General features: G+C 38.4%; 2 protein-coding genes across 3 annotated transcripts; one reads left to right on the top strand and one right to left on the bottom strand.

Moving 5' to 3' along the window:
* Positions 1–713: 713 nt before the first annotated feature.
* Positions 714–4404, top strand: LOC111336405 (protein phosphatase 1K, mitochondrial). Its single transcript, XM_022942499.2, has 2 exons — positions 714–1295; positions 3090–4404. The coding sequence occupies exons 1-2, from the start codon at positions 761–763 to the stop codon at positions 3671–3673; spliced, it is 1119 nt and encodes a 372-aa protein (XP_022798234.2). The 5' UTR covers positions 714–760; the 3' UTR covers positions 3674–4404.
* Positions 4405–5437: 1033 nt separating this feature from the next.
* Positions 5438–25433, bottom strand: LOC111336395 (cartilage intermediate layer protein 1). Of its 2 annotated transcripts, none has more exons than XM_088748830.1 (11): positions 25299–25433; positions 22855–23059; positions 22644–22745; positions 22231–22362; positions 21113–21346; positions 12930–13118; positions 11942–12115; positions 10576–10887; positions 10259–10364; positions 9755–9909; positions 5438–9183 (listed from the first exon to the last, which is right to left on the bottom strand). In XM_088748830.1, the coding sequence occupies exons 2-11, from the start codon at positions 23042–23044 to the stop codon at positions 7184–7186; spliced, it is 3594 nt and encodes a 1197-aa protein (XP_088604956.1). In that variant the 5' UTR covers positions 23045–23059; positions 25299–25433; the 3' UTR covers positions 5438–7183. The 2 variants fall into 2 exon arrangements, with proteins under 2 accessions (XP_088604956.1, XP_088604957.1); XM_088748831.1 differs by lacking the exon at positions 25299–25433 and adding an exon at positions 24007–25262.
* Between the last annotated feature and the right edge of the window lie 1226 nt (positions 25434–26659).

Below are 26659 nucleotides of genomic sequence, written 5' to 3' on the forward strand. Positions count from 1 at the left end.
TTGCCTTCAAAGGATTTTTTCCTCAAGATGAAGGCAATTGATTCTTTCTTTCTTTCTAAAGTAATGGCACAGCTGCAAGAGTTGAGCCGGGTAATTTAAAATTTAAGGCCGCTCTGCGGGACCACCTTATTGAAACCGGGAACTGTGGTTATCTATCTATATTTATTAAAAACTGGATCACTGGATAATGCAATTCAATACTTTTTATTGGCTTAGCCATTATGGTATATGAGCCAATATACCAAAATCTACAAATATGGTAAGCGTACGCATCAGCTTAAAATTAAAAGGAGCTAAAAAATTTAATAAAATTTAATAATTTAATTTAATGTTTTAATAAAACAATTATTCCACTTGCGCTTGTTGGATATGAGATGTTTATCGCCAACTCGACGCTACGCACCTCGTTGGCTATCTATCATCTCATATATATATATATATTATTAGTGTTTATTTATTATTTATTTATTTATTATTTTATTTATGTATATTGATGCGATGCGTTGATACGCTTTATCAATATTAATAAAGTAGAAGTTGATTTACGAAAACACTCGTGCAACTCTAGTGTCGCGCACGACGACGTGAACTGGGGCATGAAGGAAGGAAGGAGGCGTCGTCTCAAGATATGACCAATCAAAACTATTTTCTTATGGAAGAATGAAGTAGCCAATCACAAATCTTATTACAATGCTATTCATGTATAAATCTAATATTTCGTCATCCAAAACACAACATAACTTCTTTCAGAAAGTACAGCATGTTCTGTCGAAGAATTTCGGGTTTTGCCCGAATCGGAACGCGTTGTCTTCCCAGAATTATTCAAAGAAGTTACAGACTTCAGTACACCACAGTTCTGACAAAAATTTCCCGATGTTTCTCAAGCCAAACTTTCTCTAACAGCGAAATATCAAGCTTTCGCTTGTGGAGTGATGGCGGCGGTGATCATGTTGTTTCGAATCCTTTCGATGATTTAGGTGCTTGGCACGACGCTGAAGCCAGATCTTTCCTTCACAGCGTTTCAGTAGATACTGTTGGTAAAAGTACTGCGAAAGGACAACGAGAAGCGAATGAGGATTGCTACAAAATTTTAGAACTAGAACCAGACTTGTACTACTTCGCTGTGTTCGACGGTCATGGGGGATCAGTGGCTGTGGAGTTTGTGAGCGAACATCTCCATGATTGTATAAAGAACTGTTACAGATGCGATAAAAGTATCAAAAGTGTATTATTGGACGCTTTTGCTAAATGTAACAGTGATTTGAAGGAATACTGCGAGTGGCTTATTGAAAAAGGTAAGTTATGAAGTAGTTGTAAACAACAGAAATTGTGTTTACACGCGGAAAACTGTGTGGAATTTACTCACGTTTGACCTATCGCCCTCTCTAAGGCGCCCCATATCTTTTGACTGAAGGAGCTTAGATATTCTAGTGATAACTGTCTAGTTGACAGTTTGTAAAGGACTTTTCTCACCTGTTAGATCGTTTCTCACTTTGTTGAGAAAAAAGTTATAATTTTATATTTACTCTGGTTGTGAAAATTGCACGTGCTCGTCTCATAGACTCCTGCAAACACTACAATATTGTTTGGATTCGTTGAATGACACAAGTTTCTTTGCCAATTGTTTTAGTGTTGAGTGGAGTGAGTGAGTGAAATTCCACTTTTTCCCATATGGTTTGCGTATTGGTACGATAAATACCAAGGAAGGAAATTAGTTTCTACGTGCGTCATTACTTCGAAGTTTCGATCTGCATCCGTTTGGCGCGATTTCACTGAGTCACCGTTTCCGATTGTTTATTTATCCACGTCTATTCATTAACAAAGTGATTTAAAGAAGGGGCACAGTGGGGGTTGTTCTTATATTTGATACTGTACTAAGGCATTATGGTGGGTCTGCTGATTTCGAGCTTAAGTTAAGGAGAACAGTTTTGTAATTGAAAGATGATGTATTCAGTAAATGAAACAGGCATACTCGAAGAAAAAGGACTCAGAGTGTCCCCAGTTGGAGTCGAACTTACAGTACGTCGGATGCTCTACCACTGAGCTTAACAGGAGACTAGTGATAGACTTTTGGCCGTTTAACTAGGCCTCTAGTGAAGAACTTCTCGCATACTGCCAGGATAGTTATGTAACTTCAGTACGCGAATTTTCAGTGTATGGAGAGGTAGTTATTGGATACCGTTTTTTTAATGCAGAAAATTTCCTAGAGGGAAAAAGTAATGATTAGAACTAAACCACTCACGTGCTTCTTCCCACTCATGGCGGGGAATAAATGCTTGCCAACGTAACAGCATTCGGTTGGAAAGTGTTTTGGAAATAAGATCAGGCTAACTTCAGGCTATCCTAAAACAAGGCCTTTTTTGTCCCACATGTCGTTTTTTGCCATTGTTCCTTTTGTCAAACACCTCTATGCAAATTTGGTATGGAAATCTCGATCAGCATTCGATAAGGGGTTGAAGTATTCCTTGTTGCATAAAGTTTTCTTGTTCATTATCATTTTCCCTGCTGTTTGTCACAGAGGAATTACCTAGCAAAGGCAAAATGTCAATAACTTGTATAAAGAGGTGGGTGGGTAGGGGGTTAGGTGGAGCTTCAAGCCCCTTTTTTTTCCTGATTCATGTAGAACTTTGTTCTAGGGTAGCATGAAAATTGTTTTTGTAAAATATTCAGTCTCTTGATCTTTTAAAAAATCCTGGTACAGCTGCAGTTTCAGTGCGCTTTTATTTTAGGCAAGGTAACCTTTTTAGATGGGGCTCAGAGAGACGATGCCCTCTTTAAATTTAAAATCTGGTGATATGATTTCAGATTATGCATCTATTACCCTAAACCTGTTATCCTTTTTACACCCAAGATCTCATTAGTAATTCTTCTTACTACCTGCCACACAATTCTTATGATGTTAGTTTGGAGAATTTGGTATTGGATCAATTAATAATCAGGTTTCCCCTAATTGATATTTTGCTCTATTCTTATCACTAGTTTGCTTGCTATTGTATTGGTATTGTAATGAGAAATTCTCTCTTAGTCACTTATTGCTTAAAATTAAGCTTTGAAGTAATAATAAGTTGTTCTTATGTTTTCTGTTGTAGGTCATGAAAGAAACATATTACACTGTGGTACCACAGCGACTGTTGCTCTTTTACAAAATGGTACAGATCTCACAGTAGCTAGTGTTGGAGACAGCAGCGGCTTGATGTGCCGCATGGGTGAAGCAGTCTCAATGACAAATGCACACCATCCATCTAGAGAAGATGAGCAGAGAAGAATTAAGTTGTTTAATGGATGGATTGATTGGGGACCAAATTCTCCAAAGGTTAATGGAAAGCTTGCAATGACGCGCTCAATTGGTGACTTTCATTTGAAGCCCTATGGAGTCATTGCCATTCCTGAAGTACAGCAGTTTAAACTGGATTTTAAAGCAGATTCTTTTATTGTTTTGCACACTGACGGCGTGTCGCATGTTATGTCAGATGAGGAAATTACTGACCTTGTGCAGACTTGTCCTGATGCTGAACATGCTGCTAACATTCTGACACATTGTGCAATACAGTATGGTTCAGAAGACAATATCACCGCAATAGTTATTCCTCTGAGACTTTGGACTGAAAAACTCAAACAGAAAATATCAAAGGAGCACAGCTTACTGAAAAACATGAGAATTAATTACATTTGAATATTCTTGTACTAAGTTCAAGTGCTGTCTCCTTTGTTTGGACCATGTTGGGAGATAGAAGAAGAATTGAAGTCATCTTGGGATATTTTTTTATACTAACATTTGTGTTGAGTATTAAATTCTGACATCATAGAATGATTTTTCAGCAATTTGGCCCAATATTTTGATCAGTATACACAGGATTCTTTACAAATTCTTCCCCTATATATTGTGTGAGTAACTTCCCACATTGCACGTAATAAGTATTTCGGGAATTTTGAGAGTAGTTTTACATTCTTTGAAATAGATTTTATAATTTGGCGACTGTGTAAGATTTCGCTGGGTTTCTTTATTGACACATCCATTGTTGTCAAGAAAAGCATGGTGGAATCCACCACTTTGCCCATCCTCCATTAACCTTAGAAAATTCAAAAGAAGACCTGCAGGAACAGGAATTCCTGCCAATCCAATTAGAACATTTTTATGGGATTATATTTATTTACAACCACTGTTTTTAAATTATTATTGTTGGCAGACTTACTTGTACTCATATTTTTGTTATTTATGTAAATAATATTGAGAATATTTCTACAAGAGCATGCTCTGTGCTTGAGTCCTCTTGCAATGGTTGTAAATCATACTGTAATATAACACAGTGTCTGTAAATTTTATGATGTTAAAAATTCTTTCTCTGATCAGTGAAGACATGTATTGGAAGATTTTTCCATACCAATAAATTACTATAAACCACAGCACCAAGAGCTATTTTTTTTACTTTCAGTCAGGTTGTTGAAACATCAGTCCCCATAACTGAAAACAGTCCTTCTTGGGACTACGCTCACTACCATTTTTTTTTTCTTACAAATGTTCTTATTTGATTTTATGGTCCTAGAATAGTTGCTGTACCTAGAAGCAAAGTGCCAGCTCATACGTCCAAAATAACCAAAGCATGATTTCAATATCATCTGTATGTACATGTTCTCAAAATGTTAATGTTCTCAAAATTAACCAAAAATCTTTTTTTTTCACTGAATGTTGTTGTTGTTGTTTTTTCCATTGTTTTTTGGCAAGTGTGGATTTACTGGGTGGCCTAGTGCAGTAGCGCAACCCTCTAGATGATCGCGTTCAATTTTTGGCAATGTGTTCAACTGTTGACCCTGAGTTCCCCTCTCCACCCAGGAGAATGAATGGGTATACCAGTGGATTTTACATGGAAACATGAAACCGTTGTCACTGAGATGGATATGCATCCCCTATACTGATATCGGTTAAGTCTGCCTTGTCCCCAGTCGCTCGCTCGCGATTATTTTGGGAATATTTGGGTTAATTATTAAGAAAAGTGGGGGCGAAAGGAATGATGGGATGGGGAGAGAAGGCTTTCCCCTTTCCCCTTCCTTTCCCTTCCCATCACTCCCTTCGCCCACGCTTTCTCCAAAATATTCGATCGCGAGCGCCTTGGGAAAGCCTGTGGCGGAGGCAGTCGGTTAAGTAGCAACACTCTAAGACTAGAGTAAACTTTTGCAGTGCAGAGGGCTCATTTTTATGGTAGACTTGTGCAACCTCAAGCGAGCTATCTAGACCAATCACTGAATAAGTTAAATTAAAACCAAAGTAGATAGAGACAGAGAGAGAGGTTTGCACCTCCGCCAATGATACTGTTAATCATCTGGATTGTGTCACGGTTATTATACCAATGAAAATATTAGAATCCCATCTGTTTTGTTTCCGATATTAGCGAGGAATTGGAGAGGGAGAAGCGCGCAATGCAAATAGAACACGTTATTTCTGAACATACGTTTATTAGAAATGCACTGCTTATGCCACAATAGCTACTACAAGTTAAGGTATAAAAGTAAACCAGGATTAACATATTTACATGTATAATGTACGCTGTTTGTAAAGATTTATGTCAATAAAGTTTGTGTGGATCAGACTGGGTACAGTCGAAGCTCGCGTAAGCGGACACCCTCGGGACGGGATAAAAATGTCCGTAACTGGGGCTGGCCGCTTACGAGTATGGTTCTCGCAAGCGGCCACTAGAGGTGTAGGGGATAGATGGCCGCTTACGGGGGCTTGCCCAGCTAACAATAAATATTGGTACACAAAAAAGTACCACGGTATTAAATGACACTTTTTTATTGCGCCCTATACAATCCTACGATAAATATGGTACTGTAAAATCATTGTGACGAACGGCAATGTAAAATGGTTGATTGATAAAAACAAGATACAAGACAGAGGTGATTGATTTTCTTTTGAGTGTCCGTTTACGAGAGCTTAAAAACAAAGAAAAAGTCTAAGTCGTAATCCCTGAAAGTGTCCGCGGCCGCTTACGGGAATGTCCGTTTACGAGAATGTAAAAATACAGAGTTTTTATGGGAGTTAAAACGGGGTTTCAAACAAGGCGGCCGTAAGTAGAGCTGTCCGCTTACGAGAGTGTCCGTTAAGAGAGCTTCGACTATATCCATAAACATAACATTTATATTTTCGCGACGAAATCAAAGTTGTGAGAGTCCTAATGGGGTTATAGCTTTTACGGCTATAGTGAATATATTTTCATTATTGTCACCAGAAACTTTTTTAACGGTTGAATTCTTTACTGACTGACGGTTAAAGAATTTTTTTTAGTTGCGCCTAACGGGTAAATATTTTGGCAGTACTACGGCCAGCGGTTAACCCTATTAAGACCCTCAGATTTATATATTCAGCCGGTGTTGTAAATTTTTCAGACTAACGAAATTGTTACCTCCTTTCCCCTTTTTCATCAGTCCTAGCCTTCAGGTTTTACATCTTCTTGACCATAAATTAAGCCAGAAAGACAAACAAAAAGACAAACAAACCAAAAAAACAACATAACACGGCAGAAAACAAATTTGTTAAAAAGTTAAGCAAAAGACAAAACAAAATATAAAACAGAAAACAAAACAAAAACAAGTGTAGCAAAAAAAAAAAAATTGAAGGAAATAAAGATAATTTACGATCAAAATATTTTAAACAACCGGTTTGTTCCTCCTGTTATCAAAAAGGGTGTCACAGAGCTGATTATAACTACACTCAATTTATTCAATAGGTTACTCGTGGGAATGAGGTTAAAATTTTTGAGCTGGTTACTGCTGATTGTTGGGGGTTAAGAATACAATTCTTCATATTTATGTTTTAGCTGCCATTATGAGGCATTTACTAAACAAACTTTTCTCAGTCGCGGACGAATGAATACCAGGAGCCGAAATTGATTGATGCTGGCGAAGTAGCTTCATGGAGGAAAATGATCTGGCATATTTGTAAGAAAGTTGTCAAAAACTGTTGGATCAACTGATCAATGTGTAAAGAATGTGCGATATGTGAAGAGAGCCTGATCGATCTAAATACGATCATGGATACATTTTCGCCGATCTTAAAAGTGGAACTTACGGAGTTAAGGGACTAGAGGGCTGTCATTTATGCATCTAGTTGTTAGCATGGTATAACTTCCGTGTGCCCTATCTTACGGAAGTTTGACCACATAAATCGTATTAACCACTTTTACATACCTTATTGAAATGTTAGGTGAGTTGAGTTCCGCTCTTGAAAGCATCTGGTTGAATCTTTAAACGTAAACAAGGCTTTTAACCAGTAAGGAGCACAAAACCTCTTCCCGAGAGCATTGTTAGGGTGTGTAATACCTGAACACTCCGGAAAGATGTCTACAACCTTTAATCTACTGTTCATTTCATTAAATTTGATGTCAATATTCTTCGTCGTGCTTAATGGCGTCACTAAAAGAAAAACAGCTTTATTACGTGTATTCTCTGGAGGACATCGAAACTGAAGGCATACAACTTGCTTTGAACTGCCCGGAGTTTCAGGTTCTGAACTTTTAACATGATAGCCGTACAATTCTCCATCACCAAAATTTTTTCCTTTGTAACCAGATGCCATGAATATCGCTTTTTTTCCTTCGTGTACGACTCTAACAAAACACTTACTCTTATCGCTCTCTTCAGGCCAATTGTTTACCCTTCGAAGCAGATTATAACTAGAAATAGATTCCGGAATTTTAAAAACAAACTGAGCTGTTTTTGTTTGTGGCGCTAGCGCGCTGTTCAGAGAGACTGTGCACTTTTCCTCACCAGCTGAATTTACGGAGTATGTTGGTCCGTCACTACCATTCAGTATGCTGTTAAATCGAAACGATTTGATCGTAGTCCCCTTGCCTTTACTTGAAACTATGCTCCCTCCTACATTCTTAAATATATCCTTTGTTTCAATTGAGTTTGGGTAGGGTTCATAAAAAATATTTTCCCTCAAATTTAAAGCCTGGACATAGCAATCAGCATTTCTCAAAATCACAACGCAGGCCAAACGGTTGACCGTCACTTTCTCCATGTATCCGTTTGGGTTTAGGCAAATTACTCTTACTAGGACTTTGTCACTTGCATAATTATCATTTGTTGTATCTTTTGTTATGGTTACTCTCAAAGCTACTCGTTCCGATGGGGTATCAAAGTTTAAATCGTGTTTTGCCAAGGAAGGCGTCACGTTTACAGCTAGAAATGTCCGACCAGAACGCTTTCTTCTTCGGTTTTTTCCATCCTCGAGCAAAAATTTACCGGCCTCCCTCCAACGTCCTGTCTTTTTATCCAACCAGTAAAGTCTGATGCCACCAGACACAGTCAAATTGAGTTTTTCTGGATCCAGGTACACCTTCATAGGTTTAGACATAGTAAGCTGCTTTCCATTGTCATCTTCCAGATTAACCTTTATCATGCCAAACGTTTGAAGTAGTTCCTCCTCGCCATCCTCATTCATTGAACTAAAATCTCCGGGAGCAGACTCAATATCCGATTGGTTGCGAGGATCAGTGACGCTGACGGTGGCCTTGGCATTTCCACTGAAAATAGATCCATCCTCAGTTAAAAGGGCGTTTTCAGGTAGCTCAAGATCAGCAAAGCTATCAGAGGAATCGCTCCCCAATGGTACATCAAGTGGTTCGGAGGCATTGAATATAACAGGTGCTGGTTTCTCTCTAAGTTTCACTGTGTAAACGGCTGTTTGGCCCTCTTCCACAACAAAAAGTTTGTCTTCTTCTACAAATTTGTTGTTCATCTGGTCTTTGAATGTCACAACTGCTCTTCTCGTAGTTTTTGGCACAGGAAATGAGAATTTTCCATCGGTATCAGTACTACCCACAGATTTTCCTTTAAAAACCAGATCCACAAAAGTCGCTGGACTGCCATCTGGACCGATAACAACACCGCTGATGAAAGTCTCTTTCTCGAAACATTTTCCACATCCGCAGCCCTTTATCACTGATAGGCCGAAGGATATCGCGAAACCGCATTTTACTAAGACACTTTCTGTGAACAGCGGACCACAACAAAGGGGAGGATCGGAGCAAGAAGAACTGTAGTTAACACCTCTCATTACGCATGCAATAGGTTCGCACTCGCCGACATCCACTGTGGTGGAGTTTGTACCATTAACAAAACAACCAGGTGGTAGAGTCACATTATTGGAACTTGGCATCGAAGAGCAAGAATCCTCAGAATTTTCTGCCCCCAGGAAACAAATAAAGACAAGACTTAATTTACTGGTTAGCCATTAATTACAGTGGATTTTGATAACCCAGATCAATAGTAATCATGGAGCTTTAGACTTATAACTAACGGGGAAATTCCTCAACACTTTTCCTAGCCTGGACTTTTAAAGATACAAAGTTAAAGTTCCATTCTAACTTAACTGTTGAGTGTCAGCACATAATGGTAGGATCTCCTCTTTTTAAACCATCTCGGTGTAATGTATATTTGCAAAGTCGAGTTCAACTCTAAGAAATCATTTGTCCGTCCGTGAAGTATAGATCATTTACGAGGCAAGAGTGAACATTGTGTTCAAGTCCAACCTTTTTCCTTTCTTACACAAACACTGCACAGTAAGATGCAACAACTGTTTTTCTAACACCTTTTCCTGAGATAACAGGGAACGGCTTTGAATCCTTCCCTTAAGATAATGATTAAGTTCCTTTGCACGCTTTCCTTCGGACTTAGTTTTATCCTAATGAGATTCATTCAAACCGCTAGTGACACTAAATTTTTTTAAAGTTCAGTATGAAAGTGAAATTCTTACCTAAAACCTTTAAATCAGCTTCGTTCGAAAACTCTGATCCAAATTGATTAATCGCTCGACAACGGTAACTCCCATTTAAACCCTGGACGTCGTTTATTTCAAGAGTATTATTGTGATTATAGAAGCTCTTGTCGATGACGTTGTTTTCCTTAAACCTAGCAAAGAAACGTTGAATAAAACAAGCAATAAAGATCAAACAATGTCCACCTATGACAAAATTGCATAGAGCGTAAGTAGAGATAACTGGTTTGGAAATCTTTATGTCAAATTCTTTTGTTGGGTTTTCTAAACCAGACTATGCACAGAATTCAATGGCTTTTAAAATCCTTTTGAACTGACTGACCAATAGAAGCTTTCTATAATTTACTTATTTGAAGTGTATAAAAATACACACGAAAAAAGAATTTATTTGTAGGATCAGGAACCAGTCCCAACAACAGGTGCAATACCATGGTTTTCCTGACACGTCACTGCAAATTGCATTATGCAATTTAGCCTCCTTACCATTCAATTTCTGGTTGAGGATTTCCCTCTCCTTCACAGCAAAATGTAACACTCTGACCAGGCATGCGTACCTTGCTTTCTGGATGAACTGTTACAAATGGTGCGACTGCAACAATAAACGAAAGAAGCACTATTAATTGATAGGAACTGCAAAGGAAAAAAAAAAACAACTCAGAATCACCCAGAAAGATAGAGAGTATTTACAGGACCTGTGATGACTCCAAATATTAATTACCATCTTTCTGAGTGATTCTGAGTTTTTTTTCGTTTGCAGTTCCTATTATCTAATCGTTAGCAAACATTAATTTGGAGCGTACCTGCAATTTCCATTTTGGCCGTAATATTAGCAGTTGTTGGCGTCGTAACATTTGCCGTTAATATCACGGGTACAAACCCTGCTTTGGTAACCAGCAGCTCTTGTTGGATTGCGCAAACTCCCAGAGTCACAAAGTATCCGCTGACATTTGTTTGTGCAATAATGTTATAGGGTGTCTCCGCCAATGATATGTTTGCTTCTGAGAGCGGTATATCATCCTCTGTCAAGACTCGGCCACTCAACACGTGGTGACTGCATGTGCACGCATCACAAGCGGAATTTAGTGTTCCAATGGAACAGTTTCTTGAGCAGTCTAATCAAAAAATGAGATATAGATCTAACTATCACAATCATATAACTGTTGGGGGTCTTTACCACTCGCTTGGCTTTTAACGAGAAGTACTGAGACTCTAGACTCTTCTCTCTTTTTATTCTTTCCTACTACAACGTTTCATGTCTCTTCTTCTTTTGCTGCTGCTGCTGCTACTTTTCTTCTACTTTTAGTAAGGAGTTCCCACGCATTAAATGCAAAAATCACAGACATGTTTGGGTTAGCTGACCGTGGGAGTTTCCATAGTGCATTCGTTGTTTTGCAAAGGGGGAAATTGGGTGGCTCGCTCCGAAGCACTTGGCGAGCACCAAGGAACCAATTAAACGCCAATGATCGAGATGCGCATGAAAATCACGCGCACAAACAAGATCTTCAGTGTGGGTAAAACTCAAGGTCAGTTTTACCAACTCAAACATGACCACCTATGCAACTAACCATTCCCAACCATAACAAGCGATTATCAAGTCTAACAAGGTAACAAGAAAAATCTGTGGACTAAGAATAGTTTAAGTACATACTAGAAACATAAGGTCAAGGCAAAAGAACTACCATTAAAAACACGTCGACGCAAAAAGCGAGCCCTAACAAAACAAAAGGTAAACCTAAAAATACTCAAAACAGCAATCCTTTAAAATACTCTACAACATAATCATCATATGGCCAGCCAGGTTAGGTATTGAACAGTTCTTATCAGGATTCTTTTTGGTGATAAAATCTATTTTTTCTGACTTACTATACCTTGCTATATGATTGGCAACGCAATATTTCATAATATATGTCTCACTAGACGGATATCTGAAAGTTGGACATGCGAATACAGCTGTCTGCTCTGGGAAAGACCTTGTCGAATTTAGAGAAAAAAACACTTTCTGTTCATCGCAGCTCTTCTTCGACTATCTGCTCATCTGATTATGATTCCGTTCAGTCTGTCATAAATGTATGTTACTTTAGCCCACAACAAGTGCTTTTAGCACTCTCTAACAAACAATCATAACTAGGCATGACTGCCGGACAATTCTTGTGGAAAGATGCCTACCTGGACATTTCCATTCTGCGCATGATTTCATCTGGTTAGATTTACCAGCACACGAAATTGGAGCAAAGACTGCTTTATCATTGATGGCCACGCATGTTCTGTTTCGATGTCGTGTACCGCTGCCACATGTTTGGGTGCAGTCACTCCAAGGACTCCAACGAGACCATTTGGATTCTGAGGTTACGACATATATAAAATTAGTTACCAGGTAATAGCTGAGTTTAAGGGTGAAGATGTACGGTATAAAAAAAAGTGACTGTTACACTGTAAAATAATGAACACTGAAATAGGTTCGTTCAATGTTTTGGCGCAATATCTATGACAGAGACTGAATAAGAACATTGCCCCTTTCCGTACCTCAAATGGGATGTTACCTATTTTCATAAAGATATGCTCGTCAGCTTGGTGAAACATATGGAACAGTTATAGCTGTTTCGTTGAAAGAGACTTAATGACAACTAAGAGCACATTTCGCACTCACTCATCTCCTTTCCTGGATTACTATATTTCTGAATGAGGAAGGCTATAACACCTTTGGAAATTTACTAGGTAGAAATGTAAACTTTAGAAATAATAGACCATCTCGCGTTTGAAGGGAGACGAGGGTATGAGGTAGCAGTTTAGCATCTTTTTTTGTCATTTGTTCTGTCTCATTTACTACAAAGTGATAATTCATATCAAACAATATCTTAAACATGTGGCAATTTCTTGTGATCTGAAACTTGGATCATATTCCCTTCACTGAGGTCGGGCAAAACACATATAAATACGTTTTGCTCACACTGTCAATCGAACAAATTCTTGAAAACTCTCAATGCTTGGTCAGAAAGAAAAAATACGAGATAGCTGAGTGAGTAACTTTCAAAATTCACCTCACCCACATTTTTTCTTTTTCCTCGCTCAGGCAGGAAAAAAAACACCAATTAATTATGATGCACTTACAAGAAGAATAGAGCAGTAAACTGAAGAACTACTGAATAAGTGTCACCTGTGTTTGGCAGAAGGTTTGCAATGACTGACAAGTCAGCAACCACGCTGCTTGTTGAGGAAGTACTGATATCACTTTTTGAAGAAAGTGTAACTGTTGCAAACGAGGTCAGTTCTGGTAGAGGCGATACTGGGGTATGTTGAACAACACATGAAGTGGTTTGCAGTAAAACTTTTGTCTCGGTTGTCGCTAGTGAAAACAAATGTAGATAAGTATTACGAAATTAATTATGACGTAAAATATTGGTACATCTTCATTAACACCCCATTAAGAAACAAAATGTGATTTAGACCTATATTAGAGTATTGTTTTCCTTTTTTTTGGTATTGATTTGATTCGATTTGATCTTCCTGATCGGTCAAGGAAAATGGCAAGCACGTTTTTTGGCTCAATTAGATGAAAATCTTAGATCCTGCAACTTTAAAGAGTTACTAAAGAACGTTATTTTTAGGATATAACCAATGACGAATTCTGCAGTGAACGCACTCTATATTTTCGGCATTCAGTGAGGAGCTTACATTTTCTGGCCGGGGTTTATAATGGCAGAGAGCCACGTGTATGAAATAATGAAACGAGGAAGCGAATCGGTGAATACATGTCACAAGGACGCTTAGAAAAGGATATAACTCATTGTACACTCCGGCTTATATGTACCCGTTTTAAACGTAATTTTATTGTAAAGCAAATAGGCCAAGTGGTTGTCGGACAACCTATGTGAACCAAAGTGTCGATAACTCATAAGAGATTCGTACTGGATTAGAGTAATAACTTCTCTAAGCTCTTAAACTGGCTGGACTTACAGACGGGTTGCTTTACTTAACTTGGCCTTTGAAGATAATTGCTGTTTTGATAGGAGATCAATTGCGCGCAAGCCGCCCTTAAAAAAGTGCGGAAGTATGAAAACAGTATTCTTCTTTTTCTCGCTCTTCTTATCAAGCTAATTTCGTTTTATCAATTAAGTTGATAATGTAAATTGGCCACCGTAAAAAGTTTAAAGCTGACGTTTCAAGCCTTAGCTCTTCGTCAGAGCGAAGCGCTAACGCTCGAAACGTCAGCTTTTAAACTTTTTACGGTGGCCAGTTTACATTATCAACTTAGTCGATAAAACCAAATTACCTTGTCACCCCCACCCACGCAGCACCACAGTTTCTTTAGAAACTTACCCTTTTGTTCATTCTTCATATCAAGCTCTCTGATAAATTTAAAACAATATGCCAGAAAGGGTGTTTTGCAACCAAATACGTGCATGCCCAATCCAGGTACAACTCAGGGAGTTAAAAAAGCAGTTTAAAAGGAGTTTCAAGAGATTATCGAAGGGGCGAGCAAGTCGTCCACTCTGGAGGTAGCTTTTTGAGTAAAAAATCTCCAGACTTTCAAAGTGCTCATCTTGAGCCATTTATTTGCTGCTTTCACTATAAACAGCTCTTTTAGTACGTCGTAAATACTTTCACCTCACTTGAAGAGAATTAAGGTGGAGATTCCCGACGGTTAGCTTGGAGACTGGTCAGCTACAGCAAATGAACTAGGAATGTAATCGATAGGATATCTCGCCATTTGTAGTCTTAGGCCGACCTGCACACTCTTTCATTTCTGCCGATGAACGCCCGCCGGCAAAAAGCATTTCTGTATTTATCAATGTGTTTCGAAGATAAATGTTTGATTGATCAATCTTTTACTTCGATATTTTTTCATCGTTGCGTTCATTTGACGTCCTGTATTGGACTGTGATATATAGCTCCATGAACTGCTCCTTACTGCGTTATTAGACTCAACTTTATTAGAAAGGGTGAATAAATTAGCCGACTTGAAAACGCTTAGGACTTGCATCTCTCCCACTTAGGTTGGTAGCTAGAAAAATTGTCCCCTGGTTTCCCTTCAAGACCTGAGGCGTGTATGAGCCTTTTCCACTTGATTATTTGAGTGAGATGCCTGTAAATTGACTGGATTAGTAGATTTAATTTTTCTTTTAAGAATCAACTGATTCTTCACAAAATCTTATTGTTTTCAGTTACCTGCGTTTGGTACCAACTGTGCCAAAGACGAGAGAGCGGCCGATGCCACGGTATTTGAGAATAAAAGCGTTCTTGCGTTCTGTCTGTGTCTAACAGTAATCGAAACCACCTTGGTTTTTCGAAATATTGAAAATATAATCTTCTTCCGAGCGAAAATCGCTTCAGTGCTCAAAGGCTCGTTTTATGGCAACTGCCTCCTATGGAGGTAAAGCCATAATGTTGTCCTGTTGAGTAAGTGAGTGTAACAATAGAACGACCTCTTCGCCCACAACAAAGTCGGCCACGTTTTACCCGATATTCCTCGCTCTTGGCTATTGTTTGCTTCGGAACATCTTAGTTCGTCTAACGCTTAGTCACGATTTCTTCTATGTCTTCGAAGCACTTTCAATGTTACTCGGAATTAGTGCGTGATCACCTTGTTCCACGATCCCAGTAATTGTTTATTTTGGAGTACTGCACAACAAGATAAAAATCTCACAATAATATCAGGATGGTACGTGAAAGAAAACAACACTTTTCTTTTGGAGAAACACGTAAATAAGTTTGATTTGCTCATTGTGGAAAAATTTTTATTTTTGAAGATAGAGGATTTTACCATTTCAATCAGCGTCTAATGGCCAAAAGAGCCGCTAAAGTTGCAAAGCGAACAGGGTCCGAAATACGTTTAACAGAATGAACCTATTTGACAGAATGATAGAACAGTGGTCTCACAAGAAATGGAAAATTTTGCTGTGAAGAAAGGAACTCATGATTTGTAATTAGAAGGCAATATTGAAAGGTGCATAATTTAACCATTATTGAAGCCTAGAGGAAGAACATGTAGAAGAACAGTCAGGTTCCTGAGCTAACCCCCATAAATTAGCATCACTATCACTATGATTATCATTATTATGATTAACATGATTATTATTATTATCATTACTATTGTTAATATGGTTATTTATTACCATTTTAAAATAATGACAAAAAATTTACACTCAACCAATGATTAAAATAGTTAGTTGAGTGCCAATCAGTCACTTATTGTTGAATCATCTTTCTCCACAGGCGTCCCAAGTTCACATCTCGAGCAAAAGCGAAGGATTATTTCTTGAGAGAAGGTAGGAGGCTGACGGCAGCGTCGGGGACCGATCGACCCTCAATGCAGCACATTTTTTCGCGAAAATCCAATCCAGTCGCCAAATAAACACACCGGGCTCGTAGAACAAGAATAACTCTAAACCGTGAATCCACTAAAGCAGCTCCAGCTTGAAACGCGAAGCCAGCAGGCTCCGTAAAACTTGTACGTTAACCCACCAGAATGGTGGCCCGAAACCGTTGCCATCACAATTTGTCCGATTCGAACTGGCACTGAGCTCGGGGCACCTGGTGACGAGTATAATAAGTCCCCGTGGAGTGAGGGGAGTCCCAGATTGCTCAAAGGTAAAACTCACTGTCCGACTACGCCCTCGGGAATATTGGCCAGAATCCATTCTTTCCCAACAGCCAATCATATTCTGGCCAATTTTCCCGAGGGTGTAGTCGGATGGTGAGTTTTCCCTTTGAGCAATCTGGGACTCCCCTTACTCCAAGGGGATTTATTATACTCGTCACCAGGTGCCCCGAGCTCAGTCCCAGTTTGAATTGGACGAATTGTGATGGCAACGGCTTTGGGCCGCTATTCTAGTGGGTTGACGTACAAGTTTTACGGAGCCTGCTGGCTTCGCGTTTCAAGCTGGAGCTGCTTTAGTGGATTCACGGTTTAGAGTTATTCTTGTTCTACGAGCCCGGCATGTTTATTGGCGACTGGGTTGGATTTTCGCGAAAAAAAGGTGCTGGATTGAGGGTCGATCGGTTCCCTACGCTGCCGTCAGTCTCCTACCTTGTCTCTCTACTATGAAGGAAAGGTGAAGAAGAGTATTTTTCCCGAAACTTTGTGTACATATTAAGGACAACAAATCGCCACATGGTAAGTTTCATTGATTTTTATTTCCATTTTCAAGCAAATTTCCAGACCTAAACTTCGCGCCATATGTTCTCTCTATTTAACCTCTATTTAACCATGTGTACGTCAGTGACACAAACAGTGAGCCTGGGTTACCTGTGGCAACTGTTGAGAATTTCAATGCGTTATAAGGAATAGTATGGGAAATAAAATATGGTCCAGTTAAAACACTTAATATTCCGAAAGATGAATATTTTACACGTTAGATTAATAAAAATTACTCATTCCTTTTGTTTCCGTCGTGTTTTTTTTTTAAGATTTCTGCTATTTTGGGCTTGCTTTGTCATAACTGTTTTTGTATAAATATAATACTTTAACAGCGTCAGCGATTTGAGTATTCAGCGGTAAGCGGAACACAGCCCACCGCTCCTCAAGCCTCAAAAAAGATGGCGGATGAGTTAGGAGCTTTTCCTTGAGTGGTAGAACTTGGAAAACAAATTTTCGAGGACGTTAGACAAATCTTGTTTGTGGCAGATAAAGAAGCAGCTGAAAAACTGAGGAATAACTCTGTTCAACTCATCATCGCACTCGTCATTGCAAGCAGACAACTACCAGTAGAAATCAGTATGCGCCCTGCTGCAAAGCAGCTGATCACAGACAGTGGGCGCCCTTAAAGTATTATTTTTCTCCGCGAACAAGTCTTATCTACAACAAGTCTTATATTTTACAAAACAAGTCTTCTCGAAACGAGTGGTATATTTTACAAAACAAGTCTTATATTTCCGCAACAAGTCTTGTATTTTACAAAACAAGTCTCTATTTCCGCAACAAGTCGTATATTTTACAAAAGAAGTTTTATATTTTAGCAAAGAGTCGTATATTTTACAAAGCAAGTCTTATATATCCATACACAAGTATTTTTGTCCGCTTCGGCGCGCCATATCACACAACGCGTGACGCTTTCAAGAGATAATTCTTCGCTTTTTCTCGAGACGTGAACTTAGGACGCCTGTGCTTTCTCCAGTGTAACAAGGTACTCATAAATATGATGGGATATCAATCTCCGATTTAAAGCACTTGTGCCCGTTCTCCAATTTTAACCACTAGTGTCCGATCTCTGATTTTGAACACTAGGGGCCGATTTCCAATTTTGAACACTAAAGGTGGATTTTGGATTTTGGACTCTGATGGCCGATTTATGATTTTCGAAACAGTGGCCGAATTTGGATTTCGGACACTAGTAGCCGATCTCCGATTTTGGAGATAAGTGACAGATTTTGGATTTGGACACTAGTGTCCGATTTTGGAACTTTGGACACCAGTGAATCACTAAAAGACTCTGGCAATTCTACTTTTCGATAAAAAATGCACTCTGTTTGAAACAGCTGAGAATCCGAAATATCTTGTCTCTGGGTTTATTTTTTAAGTTGAAAAAATGCGAAATCATTGCCTTTTTCGTGAATTATAGCTGATAAGGTGGAAATTTGAAAAAGGCACCTTTTTGTCCAAAAAAATTCTATCGTTTTTTAGTTTTTGATAAAAGAAATTATCAAAAGCACGAAAAAGGTACTTTTTTTGTACTAAGGAAGGGTGTTATGAAAAGTGTTGGGAAATGGCGTTTTTCACTTTATTGTGATTGAAAACCCATTGTTAACCCTTCGATGTCAACTATTGACGCCATTGTATTTGATGAAAGTATTTGCAACTCCTGACAGTAGCTTGCACTTCTCTCTTCCCTTCACAGAAGTCTTGAAACGCTTTTTGACTTACACTTGTCATCCATTTGAATCCAAGTTGAAAATCATCCACGGAATCAGAGACAAGCGAACATTCAAAAGGCAAAGATAAAAAACCGACTTCTTTCACGTAATCTTAGAGGATGAAATCTACTTCGTACACGTTCATCCTTCTTATGCCACATTTAGCACAAAGCAGTCGTCCGTATCTTTCTAAAAAGCCTCTCGTAAGGGACCTAACATTATATACAGGGAGGGGGGGGCTGGTGGAAATGGGGGGGGGGACCAAAACTTTGTATGTACATAAAAAGGGGGGACCAAATAAAATTCTGCAATATCAATACCAGCAAAATTGACTTTTTATGTTTTAATTGGAGACTCTCATAAACAAGACTCAATCTCAGTCTAAATCTAAACAAACGGTTGACAATTGAAAGTCCCTAAAGTATTTCATCCTCAGATTCACTGCTTTCCCCTCTGTCACTTTCATCTCCTTGTGCATCACTTTTAAAAAAGGTAGGATGGTATTCTTCATAACGTTTCATTTTGGTTTACATAAAATGTTTTGGTATAGTATCTTAGATCATTTTTTGAGTGCCAAAAAAATTAAATTAAAGAATTATGGGGGGGGGGGGGATCAATAAAAAGTGTGTCCCCAATAAAGGGGGGACTTAAAGTTTTTGAGAAGTTTATTTCTCATTTCCACCAGCCCCCCCTCCCTGTAAATAAAGTTAGGTCCCTAACCTCTGGAAAGTTTTGCATAAGAATTTGGCTAACTTCTTGTTGTGTTTTATCATTTTTCTTTGATGACTCCTCTTTAAAGAAACATTGCTTTCCTCAAATTTTTTTATTAGAGCGTGGACACTGAAACATAGGTTGATCCAAGGATTTCAAGCGAAAGAATTCCCAGATAACGCCAACAGTTGACATCTGTCAAACAGAAGAGTTTTAAATGGCACTAATATGGTCTCAGGTACCCGAGACAACCCTCCCCCTATCGCAACTCAACGGAGCGTTTATATGAAATTGAAATCTGCTAACCCTCTTTCGGCCAGGCCAGGTTGTATATTCGACAGTGGTGCACGACAGGAAAAGAATAGCAGCTGTAATACGTACGTGCTCAGATTATAGCGTGCTCACGCTTTTTCAGTTCGAGTTGTCTCGTCTTGGGTGGGCAAGACATGGTGTTTACATGAGAAAAAGTAGTCCTGCCTCCCAGGGTTACCCTATCTGCCGAGGTGAGACAACTCGCCTCCCCGAGTTACCTCGCTTACCCGAGACGAGTTCACAACCACATGTCAACGGGCGGCTGAATTTTGTAAAGAAAAAGTTGAAAAGTTAGCTCGCCAAGTGTAACTCGAGGGGTAAGGTTGTCACGGGTACCCGAGACCATGTAAATGGGGCCTGATAAGTGAAAAACACCATTTCGGATCAATCTACGGCCCCATTTATATGGTCTCGGGTATCCGAGACAGCCCTACCTCCGAGTCACCCTGGTCAGTTATGGTGCAAAGCGGTCACTGTGTTGTTTATCGTTTTTTATGATACCCCCAATCTGTGGAAACTGTATTATGAGGTCAACCTTTGGTAAGTAGTCACCCCGTCATTTCCCAAAAATAAAAATAAAAAAGTGAAAAAAAAACACAATTATGCCATAATTGATCACTAATGTACGGTAAAATTTACTCAAAAACTCGCTCAACAAGTAATCGAACAAAAGGTGGCGCAGACAATGAAGCAGAATTACTGTGTATGGTTTACTGTTATTTAACAGTTAGATCTTTAGGTCAATAACCAAACTCTTTTTGTTTTATACGAACGTCTACTTCTGGGGATGAGGCTGAATGTTTTTTTTTTCTTTTTTTTCGATTTGAGCCTGAAAACGTTTTTAACATGTATTTATTTCTAATATCTTCTTATCTCAATAAATCAATTCGGACGTGACCAGACTAAGTTCGACTACAAACTGAGTTCACGGCTCTTCACAATAGAAGACAAAGTGATGGCAACCCGTACTCGAAAAGTTCCATGATTTCTTTACGACTTGGACTCAACAGGTATTCTAAGACAAAAGGAACTGACATTGTCAAAGACCCAGAATTCGCCGAGGCAAACAAAGTATTACTAGCAGAGTTTGTTGTGGGATTTGTCGAAGTTTGAGGAGAAACCCGCTTTTTCCGGCAGAAAACGACCATCGAAAGCCGTTCAAGTGTAGAATTTATAACTTTGATGATCCTATAACACTTCAAGAAAAGTGCTTTTCGAGATACTTTTGCCGCCATGGCAAGGGGCTGAAAATAACAGACTTTCCATTCACAACAGATGCCAAAGGCGCTCGATATGTGTGCAATTTAGATAAGTGTCTTCTTTTGCAAATTGTTAAAAAATATATGCTATAAAAAAAATGATAAAATTCAGTTTTTGAAAACAAAGTGCTCGAAGTTGCTCAGCACAATCGTGAAGACCAAAATTTTTGCAAATTTATAATCGTGATTAAAAAGAGTTTCTCACCTGTGTTAAGCAAAAGATTGGAAATAACTGAAGGATCAGCAGCTGCACTGCCATCTGAGCTGATATCACTCTTGGAGGAGATCATGGTGGAGTTTATCACATTTGTGGTTGTTGTTAACCGCACCATTTGTAAGGATGAAGAAGCCTTAACTTGTCGTGAGTCAACCGTTGTTTCCTTAATGTAAGCTGATGGTCTCGGCTCCGATTGTCTCAACAATGAAGAAGAGACAATTTCTATGCGTGAAATAGAAGGGAAAAAGTTTAAATATGTACGGAACAAACCAGTAAAGAATCCATACAGGTCTTTGAAAGGTAAAAGTAACCCCACTTGACTGAAATAAGTACTCTGCCAAGCATGAGTCGTTTAATCGTCCGTGACCTCTGTAGTGTCAGTGCAAAAGCAGACTTGAAACCTTTGCTAGATTTTAATTGTCTACTACAGCTAAAATCGTGAATCATGATCATAAGTGTGGGTAAAAGTAAACTTAGGCAAATGTGAAGGAAACCTGAGTTAGTTTCTGGCTGGGAACCAACGGTTTCATATCGGTATTAGCTGATTTTGAGCTGCTGAGGAGCTTTGCACCGGACACTACTTGGTTTTTTCTGAAGATCCCATAAGTCTGCAGGTGGGTTACGTCACCTTCTCGGGGTCCCCCAACTCCATGTACACAAGCCCTTAGTTCCAATTTTTTTGTGTTCTGGCTAACACTTTTAAGTTAATTATCAACTGGTCATTCAAGGGTACATCACGCGATATATTGAAAGGAGCCGGACGGTAAAGAGTTAAAACTTGTGTTTGTCTCGGCATCATGTTATGTGGAATCCTTTCGCTTCAAGCGGTATTTGGAGTTTGATACACCGTTTTCGATATCTTCTGCCAAATTCTGAAATATCAAAGGGATATTGATTCTTGTGTCTAAGAAGCTTGTAATTAGCTGGTCTGATTTGATGATGATATGGTAAACCTCAGAACGAAAAGAAAATATTTATAGTAAGGGCTGCAAAACCCTTTGTGGACGATGAAAGAAAAACATCACAATGGATGACAATTTTTCGAGAAAATGTTTACGACTCGTGACAAGCAAATCGCAATTAGAGAGTCAATCATATTCTTGTACCTGAAGAAGATGAATGGCTAATCATGAGACTTGACGTCATTCTTAGACTGGTATCGGCGGTTGAAGTTGAGCCTCTTGGTCTTGAAGTAGCACTGATTTCTGGTGTCGACTGGCTTGGGCTGCTGTAGAAATCTGAATAATTTTGCTTGGCATTTATTTCGGTGAATAGTAAATTGTTGCGATGATAGAATCGACGGGGGGAAGAGTAAAGCTATTCATAGACAATATTTTCAGTAGGAAACTAGATCCAAAAAAAAAGGCAGGAGAAATGACTGAGCTGGAAGAACTGAATGTCTTACACCGATTGCTTCCGAAAAAGACTGATATTTCAAGCAGAAGTGAACTCAGTCAGCAGAAGATAACACGAGTAACACTCTGTTACCTTATGTTAGCCTCTTATTAACAATACCAACCTGGAGGAACCGACGATCGAGTTTTTGAATGAAGAGTAACTTCTGATCTTGTTGTAAGATTTATATTAAAATCTTCACCACGTTGCTGCTCTATTTCCTTTTCTAGAAAATAAGCCGGACACGTATTAGCTATGAAAATTAGGATGCCAGCGTTTTAGACAAGCCGGCCACTCTTGCGATATATTAGCAATGAAAAGATAATATAACTCACCACTGGAGCTTTTATTGTTCCCTTTGCCTTTCATGTAAGTGGGAATCAACGTACCAAGAAGGACTCCCACCACTACCAGAGTAATAGCAACCAGAATTGCTACAAGCACGCGCCGATTTGGACTGGAGGACGGTAACACCGCCACATTGTATTTATTCGAACTCGGATGTCTTTCGCTTCCGGATTGCATGACCAACTTGTACTTCTTTCAGAAGTGAATAATATTTTCAAACAATAAAAGAAAATCAAAATTACTTTGAAGCACTGTAACAGCTAAACAAATTTAGATTTTTAGGTTGTACTTGATAGCTTCGTTCCGCAGCAATTAAAAGAAAATTATTGTGAAAAGCTCAACAGTAGAGGACCTGGCTTAAGCCTGTAGCCGTGGCATGAATCGATTTTGTTCAACACAAATTATGTAAACATTTTTATATTTAGAATGATTATTTTCGCATGTCGTTAGCGAAACTAGCAAGATAAATTGCGCACATTCAAGGTTCATGAATTTTGCTGTTAACAAGTTTTATCCTGCATATCGCATTGATGTCTCGAAGATGTTTTACCTCTGAATGTATCTTCTGAAATAATGTCAATAAACATTGTACATAGCCTAGATAGTTTTTTTGTAATGCAATTATTCAGAAAAGATAGAGTGGAAAATTAGAGCACTATAATTCAGTTGAATTGTTAGAAAAGTAAATAGCAGAATATTAAATCGAGTTTCGAAACTTATCCCGTACTAGTTGCGAAACCAGCACCACTTGACTGCGCGCAGTGATCGGTCTAGCAAAACTCATGTCACTCCCTCAACCAATCAGGTTCAAACATCGTCAGAGCGGAGAAATTTCATTTGCTCTGAACGAAGGGCTAACGCTCGAAACTTCAGCTTTAGACCCTCTTTACAGTGGGCAATCTACATTAGAAACTCAGTTAATAAAATTCATATTATCATGTAATTCAGTCCCCTCTGCGCAGAACCACAGTGTTTACCATGCGAGCTGAGACCAGAATTAGTCCTTTCTTTCACAACGACATTTTAATCATTTAATTTTTCCACAAAAATGTCCCTGGCCCGAATAAAAGTTATACGCTGTCTGTCTTGTTGAGTTTACAATTACTGAAGAATATGATAAAAGTCTCAACCATACTTACCTTTTGGCATCAAAACACTCAAGAGAACCTAGGTACTACTCTACCTTTAGGAAAAATAAAAGTTTCTGAACGCTTAAAGTGTGATCGGAATTGTTAACTTCCTTCGGTAGTTTGATTACAACTGGCTCAGAGGTGATTGTAACAGATACGTATATATAGAAAGTCTTGCATATAATTAGTCTGTAATTGAGCATATTAGCGCAACAACCATGACTCAATCTTTTTGAGTGCATCTAGTGATGTTAAAAGATTCCCCCCGACTTTTGAAAAGCGACTGTTGTGTTTAATTCTATGTTTGAGCAACTTTCCACTTGGTAAATCATCAGTTAGAAGACACATCTGCGATTTCCTAAATCAATTAATTGGTATCCATGACGACAGATTTTAGACTTCAATTCTACATGGTACAAGAAGCTCGTTCCCGATCCCTTCACAACACCTTTTATGATTGTTTTTCATCAAATATGTGATTAAAACATACTAAAAACCAACGATTTTTATGTATGCTTCCTGAAGTCGTGTTCTTTCCCAAGCGATAATTCTGTTGTAAACTTGTTTATTTTTTTCAGTAATCGCTGAAGCGGTGTGAAAGGTTTGGGAGGAAGTTGACCTGATTGGTTTAAATAACAAATGAAAAGCTTTCTCCATCACTTCACATCAAAAAGAGCACATTCAAACAACTCTATCGAGCTGAATAAAAAAAATTAATTGAGGCATCAAGCGTTACCTCTAGTGGGGAGTTTAACCTCCAAACCAGTACCTTTCAAAACTTTTAATTTCTTTTCAAAAACTGTTGGGACGAAATAAGCGATGTGAAATATGAATTTAATAGCAGTAACGATGTGCGAGTTCATAGACTGAGTTTGAAATAGGAATTAACTATTAAAGTTTAGTGGCGTGATGAAGCTGAAGATAAAATCGTTATCTCTAAAATACCTAATCTCTAAAGTAATTTTTACACCAGTTAGTGAAATGGGATCCATACTGGTCATTTGAGTAGATCTACAAAGGTTTTTTTTTTGACAATGATATTTCCTCAAGAAAAGTTTCCTAACTTCTACTTGCTCTTAAGTGTCATTAGAAGTCGGCCATCTTAGTATTTCCAGCTGGCCGAGAGCCTTTAATTTACCATGCGAGCCAAGACCCGCCAAATTAGTCCATTCTTTCTCAACGACATTTCAAACAATCATGCTAGTCTTCCACAAAAATTCCCCTAGCTTAGGAAAATATGCATGCTGTCTATTTTGCTGAGTTTACAATCATTAAAGAATATTATAAAACACTGTATTTACCTTTTGGCATCAAATCATCAGGTGTACACAGTACACTCAAATAAGCGGCTACGTACTGTTCTAATCCTTGGCAAAATAAAACTTTCTTCACGCTCAAAGTGTATTTGGAATTGTCGACTTCCTTCGGTTCTAAGACTACAGCTGACACAGAGATGATTGTAATATATATATATAGGTATTCAGTCATGCATAGGATTAGTCTATAGTTGCGCATTACAGCGCAACATCTATGACTCGATCTTTTGAGTGCACGTAGTGATGTCAAAAGATGCCCACCGCTTTTTGAAAAGCGACTGTTGTATCTAATTCTATGTTTGAGCAACTTTTCCATTAAGTAAATTATCAGTTAGAAGACACATCTGCGATTTCTTTTATTTGGAATTGGTATCCTTGGCGACAGTTTTCAGTCTTCAATTTCACATTGTACAAAACGCTATTTCCGATTCCTATACAACATCTGTTATGGTTGTTTTTCAGCAAATACGAGATTAAAATATTCTAAAAATCAAGTAACGTTCTGGATGCTTCCTGTAGGGAAGTTTTTCTGAAGCAAAAATTCTGTTGTAAACGCGTTTATTTTCTCAGTAATCGTTGAAGCGGTGTTAAAGGTTAGCAAGGAAGTTGGCCTGATAGGTTTAAATGACAAATAAAAATGTTCTGCATCATTTCGCATCAAAACGAGCATATTCAAATAACTCTATCGAGCTGATTAAAAAAAATAACTGAGACATCAAGCGTTGCCTCCGGTGGGGAGTTAAACCCTGCAAACCCATTCCTTTCAAAACTTTCATTTCTTTTCCAAAACTGTTGGGACCGTGATGTAAAATAAGCAATGTGATATATGAGTTAATAGCAGTAACGATGTGCGAGTTCGTAGACTGAGTTTGAAATAGGAATTAACTGTTAAAGTCTAGCCGGGCATGATGAAGCTGAAGGTAAAATCATTATCTCGAAAATACCTAATTTCAAAAGTAATTTTTACACTAGTTAGTGGATCCATACTGGTCATTTGAGTGGATCTACAAAGGTTTTTTTTCTGACAATGTTATTTCCTAAAGAAAAGTTTCCTGACTTCTACGTGCTCTTAGGCATTTTATGCTCTACTGAATTAATTGATATGCGTGCAAAATCTATTTTTGGTTTCCTCTGCAATTTAATGGTCATTTCAACACACAGAATACCAAAGGTCTATAAGAAAGTTAGCAAGTCATCATCATCTATTTAATTTGTCGTTTGATTTGGACAACATTCCTTTAGACCATGCGTATATTATCTGTTATTTTTATTTTAAAAATTTTTGTTGATATAATATTATTACTAACAAAAATTTTAAAGATGCTGGTTCAATAAAACAGTGACTT

The sequence above is a fragment of the Stylophora pistillata genome, chromosome 2 (genome assembly GCF_964205215.1).
Source record: "Stylophora pistillata chromosome 2, jaStyPist1.2, whole genome shotgun sequence".
Lineage (NCBI taxonomy): Eukaryota > Metazoa > Cnidaria > Anthozoa > Scleractinia > Pocilloporidae > Stylophora > Stylophora pistillata.

Excerpts from the sequence above, each read along its gene's own strand:
- LOC111336405 (XM_022942499.2), top strand. The coding sequence starts at position 761 with ATGTTCTGTCGAAGAATTTCGGGTTTTGCCCGAATCGGAACGCGTTGT. Across the intron at positions 1,296-3,089 it reads CGAGTGGCTTATTGAAAAAG|GTCATGAAAGAAACATATTA; the intron begins GTAAGTTATGAA and ends TTTCTGTTGTAG.
- LOC111336395 (XM_088748830.1), bottom strand. The coding sequence starts at position 23,044 with ATGCAATCCGGAAGCGAAAGACATCCGAGTTCGAATAAATACAATGTG. Across the intron at positions 10,888-11,941 it reads CGCAGAATGGAAATGTCCAG|ACTGCTCAAGAAACTGTTCC; the intron begins GTAGGCATCTTT and ends TTTTTTGATTAG. Across the intron at positions 10,365-10,575 it reads GGCCAAAATGGAAATTGCAG|TCGCACCATTTGTAACAGTT; the intron begins GTACGCTCCAAA and ends TTATTGTTGCAG.